The 12,697-nt window shown below is 50.4% G+C and overlaps 1 protein-coding gene across 5 annotated transcripts in view; it reads right to left on the reverse strand.

Annotated features, from left to right (window-relative positions):
* The window catches only part of MAP4K5 (mitogen-activated protein kinase kinase kinase kinase 5), a 59,019-nt gene extending 52,655 nt beyond the window's left edge, over positions 1–6,364 (reverse strand). For all 5 annotated transcript variants that reach the window (XM_042814647.1, XM_042814645.1, XM_042814646.1 and 2 more), the window contains exon 1: positions 6,259–6,364. In XM_042814647.1, the coding sequence (XP_042670581.1) occupies positions 6,259–6,357 (99 nt within the window). In that variant the 5' untranslated portion in view covers positions 6,358–6,364. The remainder of the gene's footprint in view (positions 1–6,258) is intronic.
* Between the last annotated feature and the right edge of the window lie 6,333 nt (positions 6,365–12,697).

A 12,697-nucleotide genomic window follows, 5' to 3' on the forward strand; every position in this document is an offset into this window, starting at 1 on the left:
CTTGGCAGGGCCAGGAGCACCCACTGAACAGACTGGCCTCTGAACCAAGCCCTGACTGAAAGCGGGCAGGAAGCAATTCCTGGCTCACCTGCAGTGGGTGGGACAGCCCACAGAGCGGGGTCTTCATTTTGCCACCTTGGGCTCTTTGAGGGGCAAGGATGGTCCTTGCAGGCTCTACCCATTGGATGAAATCAGTAACTGTGGGGTGAAGGAATTTCAAAAGATGAAGTGCAAAATGGAAAACTCCCTGCACTAAATGCAGAATTTCTCCATCAAACTAGGCAAGGAACTGCCAGCAGCTCAGACCTCTGTGTGACAGAGCACTCCTGCAGGACAAATTGGGAAGAGGCAAGTTTGGTGCTCAAAATGATGGCACTGGGCACTACCCAGCAGATGGAGACAGCAATTTTATAGAGCTGGTTACATGGAAATGGAGTGGGAAAGTATCCTGCCCTTCTCACTGAGCTTTTACTGAAATCCCAGGACGTGCTCACAGTAATGAAAACTGCCATGAACCACAAATCAGAGGTCCACCAAACCTTGAAAGTGGCCTCATTGATAGGAAGAATTCCAAAATTTGGAGAGAATTAAAGTATTCTGATTCTTTGAAGAAATATAAAACCTGGGATCCTAACAAAAAGGCAAAGAAAATCTTTGAGCAACTTTTATGTATGCAGAGACCAACCCATTTCACACACGGAATCACCGTCTGTTGATGCTGCCTCCTCTCTTCATTCACAGCTGTAACCAAGAAGCAAGGTGCCAAACATGAATAAAGGTAGCAAGCGTGGTTGTTTTCCCAGCTGCAGGAAGGGCGGACAGTTGCTGGTGTCAGCCAGAAAAGCTGGCAAACTCCATGCTGGCCTTGTGAGCAGGAAAAGCTGCTCTACAGGACACAGCTGATCTGTGTGTCACACACCTCTCCTGATGCAAGCTGGAAACTCTCAGCCACCTCTTGCTACAAGTTTTTCAGCCAGAGGGTGGTGAGGCACTGGCACAGGTTGCCCAAGGAGGCTGTGGATGCCCCATCCCTGCAGGCATTCAAGGCCAGGCTGGATGTGGCTCTGGGCAGCCTGGGCTGCTGGTTGGTGACCTGCACACAGCAGGGGGGTTGAAACTACGTAACTGTGCTTCTTTGCAACCCAGGCCATTCTAGGATTACGTGATTCTATGAAGTCCTGGTCACATTCAAAGTTATCCGGATGAGCTGGCACTAAAAACAACTACTGCATCTCCTGGGGCTGAAGCTGAAGTAGATACTGATGTGCAAACACAACAATCTTTCACCTGTTCCTCCTTCTCAGAGATTTCCTCTGCTCTTGTGGTGTTTCAAAGGGGATGCAGAAACCGCACCATGCACTTGAAAGAGAGCTCTGAGGTGGAAGGCAGAAAGGCACAGCACACATAAAGCACCTCCAGTGTTCCAGACTGCTCTGCAACAAGGTGTGCAACACACAGGCACTGAACCAACACGCCCTCATTCCCTCCTTCCTGTGCACATCCACAAGACATTAAAGCCTCCCTGGATTGTTCCATAAATAAATGAGAAAAAAACTAAAATCACCGACCCAGCAGAACGTCTCCTGAAGGACAAGCTCCAGGTAACAACACTGCAGCAGGAGGCTACAGCAGAACCAAGGCTGGTGCCACTCAGACATTAAACCCAACAGAACAGGCCCTCAGCTCCCCTATGACTTAAGAGATGCTTTAGTGCAAGGCAAACAATGCCTATAATCCTTGCAGACATGTGCTGTCAGCACACTTTACATTGCTTCCTATACCATCACTACTGCTGGCACCAGCAGTTGCCTTTCTGGACACAGCCCTGGTCCAGCTGACAGAAGCATACTGAAAGCTGCTGCCACACTTCCTTCAGCTCCTCTCCTCTGATACCTGGGAGGACAACTTTTCAAAAAGACACAGAAAAGAGACCAGACCTTATTTTTAAGATTTTGGACACTACTTGCTTTTCAGAATCAGGGAAGAATCGGCACAGGGAGACATGCTCACCTCTCTGCACTGAACCTCCACAGAACGGTGGCAGAGCCTCAGGGCTCAGCAGGAGGCAGAGGTAGGAGAGCTCCTAATGATGTCAGCACATTGCTGGACAGAGGATTCTGAGGTGAGAGCCATCAGACCAGAAACAAATCACAGATACTCCCACACGGATCATGCACTTGTTTCAAAAGGCATCGCCCTCAGCTAGACACTGAGTCTGGGTCCTCACGTAGCATTAGTGGGAAATACAGGTACACAGGAGGTGATATTTCAACCCAAACAGCTTTGAATGTTACACAATCAAGATGCTTATTAAGAAGAAATCAAGGATTACAAATGGAAAAGCAAAGGCTTCCCTCAGTTCCCAAATATCCTAAAAGTGGGTGTCAGCAAGCCTCTGAGTAACTCAGTTCTCAGCAGTATGTTCTGTTGCACACACATGTATCAGTACTTACTGACTGCATCCAGAAGAGAAGCATGCAACTTCCCAGAAGAAAACATCCACAACAGCAGGAAGAAACTTGGCAGCAGCTGGTCTGATGCCATTCTAAACACCCTTCACATGGAAAAACAAGAACATGCAGACTTCATGCATGGCTACAGCAAACACTGCTAACTGTAAGCTTGGAGATGGAGAGGAAGAGAAGAAATCTCTCCATGTGATAAAAGCTTATGGTAATTTATAGACGTAAGCAATGTGTGTGCACCAGGAATAGAAGCACAGAATCAGGGACGGCCAACCCAGTTGGTCCACAGCTGCAAAAATGTACTCACAGAAAGTCTGAAGTATCTGACTGAAAACTACCAGAGCCATAGTGGGGCACTGGTAGTGAAACAAAGCCATTCCACTTTTGATCCGTTGACTTGAAAAAGCAAAATGTTTTAACAAGCAAGTTAAAGACAAACTTTTGTTTTCATAGTGAGGAAAAGCGTCTGGCTGAGTTGATCCAACTTCATTGCTCAGTATCTCCCTGCAGCAATCAGAGAGCTGTCAGAACAACACAGGGTGCTTCTGAGTGAATGCCATCAACTGGTGCAGGAGATTAAAAAGCACCCTAGAGAATAAGAAAAAGACTTAGCGGAGGAAAGGGGAAGGAATGAAACTTCTGTGATATTTACTAAAAACGTGTCTCCTTTACAGGCATTTTCTGCTATTAATTTGGTACATTTGTCCCCCACGGCTTCAGCCAAACCAGAGCATTCAAAAACACTGCTCACATCAACCATCCTTTTGCTCCCCTTCTTCAATATTGAAGATCACTACAAACTCCGGGGCGCCTGCATGAGACTCCACGAAAAGCAAAGCCTTGCTTAGCTAGGAGAGAATGGGAGAGAGGAGACAGCAAGGGAGCAGGACTCACGTGTGTAGTGATGGCTTCCATTTCCCTTCTGTGTCCAAGGGGTGATTTGCAGACATGATTCAGCTTTCTGTCCTACAACACCAGGCAGCTGGACAGCTTCTGCATTACCCACATGCAGTGGCTATTCCAGTACCACCACAGAGGTACACAACCCAGCTTGGATTGTTTTTAAACACTGCTTGTACACGAGTACAGTGGGCAGACAGAAATCTGGCTGGGAAAGCCAAATGAAGACTTCAGCTTTGCAGTGCTCACCTCTGCAGAGCTCAGGGGTATGATGCTGAGCTGACAACCATATCACTGGGAGTAAGGGGGAAAAATACCATTATCAAGTTATTAAGATCCACTGAGCACCCATCCCCATCACTATCACCTCTTCCAGAAGTCAGCAATTGAAGATAGGCCTAACGCAGTGCTTTGAGAGAAATTACTGCAATGGGTTGGTATCAGCTCAATAACAGAATCCTCTAATACAAAGCAAAAAAAAACCCTTCCCTGCACAGATGGAACAATGATTGCACTAGGATTTTAATGAGGAGTGCACTCCCACGACTGGTAGGCCCAAACTTGGATCCAATTCCACTTGCTGTGAATAGATAAGAAAATGTTTATTTAAGGATGGTTTCTCCCCCACCCTGAAATGCATTTTGGAGAATAAATATTAAAACAACACCAACAATCCAGCACTTATGAGCGCCCTACAAGCAACCATTGTGTGCCGTGTGACAGAGAAAAAAACACCAAGGCTAAGAAAACACTGTCTAGTTTTAAGCATCCATAGATTTTTAGCAAGGACTTAAGTATGTTTCTGTAAGCTAACAGTGAACACAAATATTTGCTTAACCCCTGCCTCCGACTTCCAGAAAAGAACTAATTACCCTGACAGCTACCAAATGCCCCAAGAAGAATTTGAGGCATGCACCACCACCACCACCACCAAAAAGCAACAGAGACACAGCTCCCACCAGCAGAAGGGCTGCCTCACTTGGGCATCCTAAACCCAACTGTGCCGAAGACACCAGTGACTCATTACAGCAATGGAGCAGAGGAACTGCTTCAGGGGGCGAGAGGAAAATTCCATCTTAATTTAAGAATGCTCTCACAAACCTCGCCTGAGCTCTGAGACATCCCAACAATCAGATATTGACTAAGACAGGCTTTCTATAAACACTGCTGACAGTGCTCAGTGAGCGATCTGTGCTAAGAGCCCTACCATGGACACAGAAAACTCCAAGTACAATGTTTACACATCAGCTGCTTTCAAGAAGTTTACCTTAGATACTTCTAAAATGAACACAACATCAGTGGCTTTTAAAAACGAAGTTGGCTTTGCGTATTTGCCTTCACAGCCTGCACCATCCCATTCACTATTCCCTTGACACAGTTCCTCCCTGTTTGCAAGGCTCTGCAAAAACAAAGAGTGCACCAACGACCTAGAAACAGATGCAGGATTCCTGACTACTTTAAACTCATTAACTTCACACTTGGTTTAGAGGTGCAACAACTCCGTCCAAGGCTTTGATTTACATTTCTCAGGTTGTGCTAGGAGAGGGTTTATCACTGAGACCCCTGCAGAACAGAAGGATGTTTACCAAGACCCAAAGAGAGGAGGTTTGGTGGGAAGGGGGGGTGTTATTTACAGGGCACAGTGCAGTGCCCTGCACCCAGCCAGCTCCGGAACTGGAGGCTATAGGACATGTCAGCACAGCTCTCCACTCATTAGCAGGATAATGAGAAGCAGAATCCATCTCTTTTTTTTCCACTAGGAGCAAAGGGATGACACAGAACACTTCCCTGTGACACAGCCAGTCGCTTTTCACCACGCTGCCCTACGCTGTGCAGCTATACCCAAACAAACCAGCTGAAGGCACGCGATGTTTCAGATTTATGAAACCTGAAATGTCCTTTTTAAGTTTTACGGGCCAGATTTCCCAGCAAAGAAATCATAGAATCACAAGGTTGGAAAGGATCTGCAAGATCTACTAGTTCAACCATCCTCCCATCACCACTGCTACCACAAGCACTAAACCATATCTCACAGCTCCTCAGTTGACTGATCTGCACACAGCAACCTAAGGAAAAAATAAGAATGTAAATATCCATTACCGTGAAAGCAAAAGAGTTAAAAATAACTCCCCGAGGCCATTAGTAACCATTTCAAAGGGGGATGAGAACGCGATCCGACTATAAAACTCCAATTTGAACATTAGCAAACAGCCCTCCCCCAGCACGCAGCAATTACCGGCGCCTTTCATGTGGCACAGCCATGCTCCTCAGTTTGGTCACACCAGGCCCATTTCGTGTACAGTCAGCAGCATTATGAAGTGCAACATCACAGCCATTCTGCCCACGGAGTCCACAAATTCGGACTGCTGACACACGAGCCAAAAACATCACGACAAAAAGAAAGGGCTCACGGAGCCATCAGCAAATGGCCGGGTCGGAAGGGACTCAAAGACCATCTGCCACGGGCCGGGCGCCCCCCAGCTCAGCCGCCCAGGGACCCATCCACGGCCTCAGCGCCTCCAAGGATGGGCACCCACAGCTCCGGGCAGTCTGAGAAAGGCAACAAGGAGGAACGTGGGGCGCCCACAACTCTGTGGCTGGAACCGCTTGAGCAGCACCCGCCGGCTTTCAGCAGCAGCCCAGAAGCGAGCTCCAGCTCCGCTCCAGCTTCCGAAAAGCTTTAATCCGCTTCTGCCTTTCTCGGCTATTATTAACCCCGGGGATAAAGTCGTTAATCGGGAGCTGGAAGCGACGCGCTCCCCGCGCAGGTAAATGCCCTCCGCCTTCAGCATCGGGCGAAGCGCCGCCCGCAGCGCTCCGTGCGGGGCCCGGAGCCGCCGAGCCGGGTGCCGCGAGCCGCCGTCCCGCGGCAGATCCGGGCCCGGGCCCTTACCTTGTACACGTCGCCGTAGGTGCCGCTGCCCACGCGCTGGATCAGCTCGTAGTCCTGCTGCGGGTTCCGCCGCATGATGTCCCCGCTCGGCCGCTCCATGGCGGCGGGCCCCGAGGGCCGCCCCTCCGCTCCGGGCCGCCGCTTAGCGCGGCCGCCGGCCTTCGGCCCTCATGGCTGCGGAGCCGGGAAGTGCCTCCCCCGCCGGGGAGGGGTCTCGGCCGCGGCTGACAAAACAAAGGGAGGGCGAGGGGCGCTGGGAACGTCCGTTGGCCGCGGGGCAGCGGGGTGGAGGTCCCGGCCCCGAGCGGCTCGGCGGCCCTCCGCAGCCAGGCCGCTACGCCCTGCCCTACCCTACCTGCGCGGTCCTTTGTCCCGGCGCTCAGAGAACGCCGCGCTGCCGCCTCCTTCCTCCTCCCTTCTCCTCCTTCCTGCTCCCGCCGCGGCCCCACGCACGCACCGAGCCGGGACGGGACGGCACAGCGCCTCTGCAGCGCCACGGCGCGGCGGGATTCGAACCCGGGGTCCTCAACTCCACGGCCGCCGCCTCCTCCGCCCGGCCGAGCGCTTACGCGGCGCCCGCCCTCACAGCGCCGCGCTGCGCTGCTTCGAGCGGCCGGCGGAGCGAGCGGCGGGATCCTCCGCAATGCACTGCACTGCACTGCACTGCACTGCCTCGGAAAGGCCGCGTCTGGAGCGCCGAGCCCCCGGCTCCAGGCAGACAGGGAACTGCTCCAGACATGGCAGGGATGTGGTGCTGAGAGCCCCCGAGGTGTGAGCTTGAAGGCTGAGGGGGATCTTATCCATACATATCAATATCTGAAGGGCGGGAGTCAGATTAGTGAGGGCAGTGCATTTCTTCCTTCGTGGAAAGCAGCGCTGAGGAATGGTGCCATCTGTCAGAGCTGTGGCATAGCGGAAGGCTGTGGCTGCCTGGAGGACGTGAGGTGATGGGCTCATCACAGGATCACCAAGGTTGGAAAAGACCTTCAAGATCATCCAGTCCAACCATGCACCTATGGCCAATAGTTCTCACTGAACCATGTTCCTCAACACAAAATCCAAACGTTCCTTGGACACCTCCAGGGTTGGCAGCCCATTCCAGTGTCTGACCACTCTTGGAGAAAGAGATGCACCAGGGGAGGGGTGGGTTGGATTTTTACTTCACAGAATGACAGAACGGCCCGGGTTGGAAGGGACCTCAAGGATCACGAAGCTCCAACCCCCCTGTGCCATGCAGGGCCACCAACCTCCACATTTCACAGCAGCCCAGGATGCCCAGGGCCCCATCCAACCTGGCCTTGAACACCTCCACGGATGGACGGGGCATCACAGCCTCTCTGTGGATCCTAAATCTGCCCTCCCTCAACTCCAAACCATTTCCCCTTGTCCTGCTGCCATCTCCCCTTTCCAAGAGCTGACTCCCCTCCTGTCTGCAGGCTCCCTTTAGGTACTGCAGGCTGCACTGAGCTCACCCCGCAGCCTTCTTTTCTCCATGCTGAACAAGCCCAGCTCCCTCAGCCTGTCTTTGTAGTGGAGGTGCTGCAGCCCCCTGCTCATCTTTGTGGCTCCTCTGGACCCTCTCCAACAGCTCCCTGTCTTTCCTGGGGGCTCCAGACCTGGACACAGCACTGCAGCTGGGGCCTCACAAGAGCAGAGCAGAGGGGGACAATCACCTCCTGTCCCTGCTGCCACCTCTCTTCTGAAGGAGCCCAGCACACCATTTGCTTTCTGAGCTGCAAGAGCACGCTGCTGGCTCATGTTCAGCTTTTCATCCACCAAGACCCCCAGGTCCTTCTCTGCAGGGGTGTTTCCAGCAAAAGCAGCTGAAGTACAGCAGAACACCTGAGTAAAACCCACCCGTGGTCTCTGAAATGGCTGTTGAACAATTTAATAGACCAAAGAGCCCAGACACGGAGCAGAGGAATGCTGGAATCCGCAGCGGTATCGCTGCACAGTAAAATCATTAAGGCCTACAAAAGGAGGTGTGAGCACTGAGGTGCAAAAAATACCACATACTCAACGCAGGAAATATGTTTGCAGAAGCTTGCTGGGATGAATGAAATGGATGCCAGATGTATGGGCCTTTTGGTGATTGAGCCTCTTTGGCAGGCAGGCAGCCCAACTGGGCCCAACGCATTGACAAAGCAGCTCAGTGCAGCTTCCCAGGTTAAAATGGAGCCTGTTTTTAGCTTACCGCAGCGCATTTGGGAACTCCACGTGCAGGTACCTGAAACCACACCGCTGATTGCGTCAGCTTTTCCTTCCAAACAGGGGCTCTCCAGCACAACTCATTAGGATTATTGCACCGTTTGAGGTTGAACTCAAAGGCTGCGTGTGCTGACGCTCAGGAATTGCACGGTCACGTCTGATTTTATTGGGCTTTGATTTATGGGCTCATTGGAAACGGTGCTTTTCAGGAGCGGGCTCCAAATGTAAACTGCCTTGCTTCCAGAGAGGCAGGGAAGCACGTGACTGCCAACTTAAAGGGATTCACATTTCATTTCCCCTCGTACTCTGAAAGCTTTCTACATCCTGTATATTCTCTCCAACATAAATACGTCAGTTTTCCTGAACACCCAGCAAATAAAGGAAAGAAAAAAACTATTTACCCTTTAGGGAGCTGTATTTCCTCTGGTGATTTTCAACAAAACAATTACCTCTGCCCTAGAAATTAGCTTCCTGCACTCCTGATAGCGAGCTGTTTGTGTCCTTTCTTTTTCCCTCTTCCTCCGCTGAATGTTTGAACACCACTTTTCATTTTCCAGATTTTCTGCTCCTGTCAAGCCATCAGGTGACAGCACAGGAAAGGCCGTTTCATTTTCCAGTAGCAGATGGTGCATTAAGACTTGGCCTGCTACAGCATTTTGTGGATCCAAGGGCTCTGCAGTGTAATGCAAGAGCTCTTTCATAGACCACAGTTTTGCCTTTGCTGGGTTGGTTACCCTTTGCTTCACACCTAGAGGTTTGGTTTCCTGGAGCATGTTGCCCGTGTTGTGAGCTCCGAAGCTGCCTTATGGTCTGTGCTTTGTTCCACCATCCCCAGCTGGGTCTCAGTCCCTGGTAGAAGCGACACTGTAAAGTGCACATCAGTAACAGCAGCACCAAGTCTACTGATAGAGCCATTCTGTGGCTGCAAGAATGGAGGTAAGAGAGATATACAAAGCATCCAGTCCAAGACATATATCATAGAATCACATATCATAGAATGGCCTGGGTTGCACAGGAGCACAGTGCTCATCCAGCTCCAACCCCTGCTGTGTGCAGGTCGCCAACCAGCAGCCCAGGCTGCCCAGAGCCACATCCAGCCTGGCCTTGAATGCCTGCAGGGATGGGGCATCCACAGCCTCCTTGGGCAGAAGACATGGCATGACACTGCATCCTCCCAGGCACAGATTCTTGAGCACGTGTCCATCTCCATTCTGCATTTACCACCCGAAACCACGTTGCTCTGCTGGTCAAGCACGTTGAGGAATGTGCTTTTATGCAGCTTCGTTCATCTGGATGGGTCCCAGCCCTAGTAGGAATGTTAAGTGGTTTTACATAAGGTATTACGTAGGATTAGAGAATGTGATCTGTTTGCACTGTAGTCTTGAGAAGAAGAACAGCGAAGGTTATTTTAATGAGATCTAGCTGGTAACGGTTGATGCGAAGCTGCACCAATTTCTAGCTGAACAGTGCTATAAAAGTGCTTTTTAAAGCAGCATAGGGTGCTGGGCACCTGAACGGCTGCTCACTCTCAAATAGGAAACTGAGCTGTGAAACATCAGCACTCAGAAAAAGAAATCGGCCCTCCTTCTCATGAGATTGCCGAAGCATCTTTAATTTCACATTGTTTAACGATCTCACACTGGAGGTGTTCAAAACTGTCCTGCAAGATTGCTTCATGGTGCATTTGACAACTAAAATAGATGAGATGCACAGCAACAAGGAAGCTGAAGGCACAGTAATCAGCATCAAGGCCTGCGGCTTTCCCCCTCGTCGATTCATGCCATGCACTCTATTTTACATCAGATTTCATTCATTGTTGAGGAGACAAAGTAGGCTCTCAAGAAATGCTGCAGCTTTTTCCCTACTTTTTTTTTTTTTTTTCTTTTAAGTTTATGGTTTGGGTTTTTCAGATTGCTTCTCCTCTCTGATGAAACACACGCTTTTGCTACAACGCACCTCTCTGCTGCCACGAGCCAAGGACTTTCCTGGAGGGTAGGATTGAGGAAGATACCCACCCACTGCCCTATTCCTGGGGATGCCCAAGGCCAGTTGGATGGGGCTCTGGGTGGCCTGATTTGGTGGCTGGCACCTTCCCTGCCCGCAGCAGGATGGTTGGAACTAGGTGAGCTTTGAGGTTCCTTTCCAACCAAAGCCGTTCTGTGATTCTGTGACATAGGAGATGAGCTACTTCCAGGGCAGCTCTCTGACACCAAATCCAGCTCTGCCTGCAGCAGGTAGGATGCTGAGCATACAGCAGCTTCTCAGTGTCACTTCAGGAGCTCACAGTGCCGCTCACACTGCTTCATGCTGATTTCTGTTGGGGGACCCACAGACAACACAGACAGGGCAGGTTTTGCAAGAGTGGAATGACCTCCCCTTATTGGTGCATCCCTTTGGAGCTGGGAGCAGCTGGGATCACAGCCAGCACATGATGGTCAGTACAAAGGATGCCAGAAAAAAAAACAATACCACAAACACGCTAACAAGAGGACCGAAGATATCCTGATGCAGGAGCAGAAAGGAAAGGTTGTTGCTCTGCTCAGGTGCTCTGAAAGGAGAAAAAAGTCACGCAGGGTTGGAAGAACAAAGCCTTCCTAGGCTGCCAAGAGGCACAAAAGTCAAACAAGACCCTCTGCCAGCTTGAAGCCAGCTCCATGGGCAAGGATTTGTTTTCTAGGGAAGGAAGAGGAGTGCAGGTGGCCACGCATTACTCCTGTGTCACCTTGTTTACATCACTGTGTCCCAGGTCGCTCTGCAGCTGAGCATGCTGTTTGCACTCGGCAGGAAGGAAGCCAGGGCAGAGGTGAGCTGGCAGCTTCACCGGCATCGACTGCTCAGCATGAAGATGTGGAGAAATGTGGCTGCTCAATTCAAAGCCACATTAACGAGGGGACTTTCAGAGAGCTGCCTGGAAACCCATCTGCCACCCCTGCTTTGAGGTGCACGAAACCTGGCTGGAGCACACTGCAAGCATCTTGCTGAATCATGCAAGCAGGTAGGATGCGCAGGTATTTTTGCCAAGGCACAGGAGGAGCTGGAACCCTCTCCCTGGGAGGAGGTGTATCTTTGGGGGAAATCCTAGAAACAAACTTGGCACACACAGGCTTTGGCTTGGCCTTAGTGCAGCCACGCTGCAGAAAACAGACCAGCAGGGAAGGATGTTTTGAATAGAGCGTCCATCCATCCGTCAGCGTAGGAGAGAAAGAAAGAAAGAAAGAATTAAAAACAATATTGGAGATACATGGGAAGCTGGGCTCAGAAGAGCTTTTACTGACCTTTACAGAGAAATATGAGGAAGGAAGAGGAGTCTGGGAAGGCTGTGGTTCCTCCTGCAAAACCGGTATTGTCTGAATCCATGGCTGAGAGTGGGATATTTTGTTCCAGTTCAGCAAAACCTTGCAGGAGTCCTGAGGGTGTCGTTTGGGGTGAGGGACCGACTGGGAACTGGCCTGGTGGTCTAAATCAGATTAGAATTGCATCTGTTTATTGCAGGCCTTGTGCAATTGCTTGTTGTTCCTGACCAGCAAACCCAGCTGTCCCCACATGCACTCTGAGGTTTCTCTGCTTGAAGATTTTGGCTGATATCTCCTTTATCTCAATCACTTCTTATCTTCTTAACTAGTTCCTTCAGTTTACAGAGCACCTTCCAGAGGAAAGCCCTCCCCACAGAGCGATTAAACAAGTTAATTAATTAACTGCTGAAATTCCATCTCCTCTATGAGTTAAATGGCTCTGTTACAGCTCTGGTGTGCAGTGATGTTAACAGAAGCAAAGAGAATTCCTCCGGTTGCAATCTCCATGTATATGTGGGTGGTCGTAACACAGTTTGGGGTGAGAAATAGGAACCGCAGGAACAGGAGGATTTCCTAAGCAACAGGGATCTGCTTTGCTTAAAAATACTTCAGTAAAGGGGAAAGAAAAGCAGAAATTTGAGACAGGTTTCAGCTTTCAAGAAGGGGCGAAACGCTGATTTTGTTTTATTCCTTTTTGCTATTTCCTAGGAATCTTGGCCTCTTAACCCGAGAGTAAGGACACAGCAATGAAAAGCGATGACAAATCTCTGCCACAGAGGAGTGTAAGTGCTTAGGAGAAGCACAGCTAAGGTCTGAATCCTGTGCACTTTCTCATGAAATTAAGCAGAAGCAGCGAAAAAGCAAACAGTGAGCAGGCAGAAGTGATACGAACAACTGTGGGGAAGGGGGAAAAGGGCTCCAGAACCTCATACAGCAGC

The sequence above is a fragment of the Centrocercus urophasianus genome, unplaced genomic scaffold (assembly GCF_019232065.1).
Source record: "Centrocercus urophasianus isolate 14NV4802_14NV808 unplaced genomic scaffold, USGS_Curo_1.0 seq_14, whole genome shotgun sequence".
NCBI lineage: Eukaryota > Metazoa > Chordata > Aves > Galliformes > Phasianidae > Centrocercus > Centrocercus urophasianus.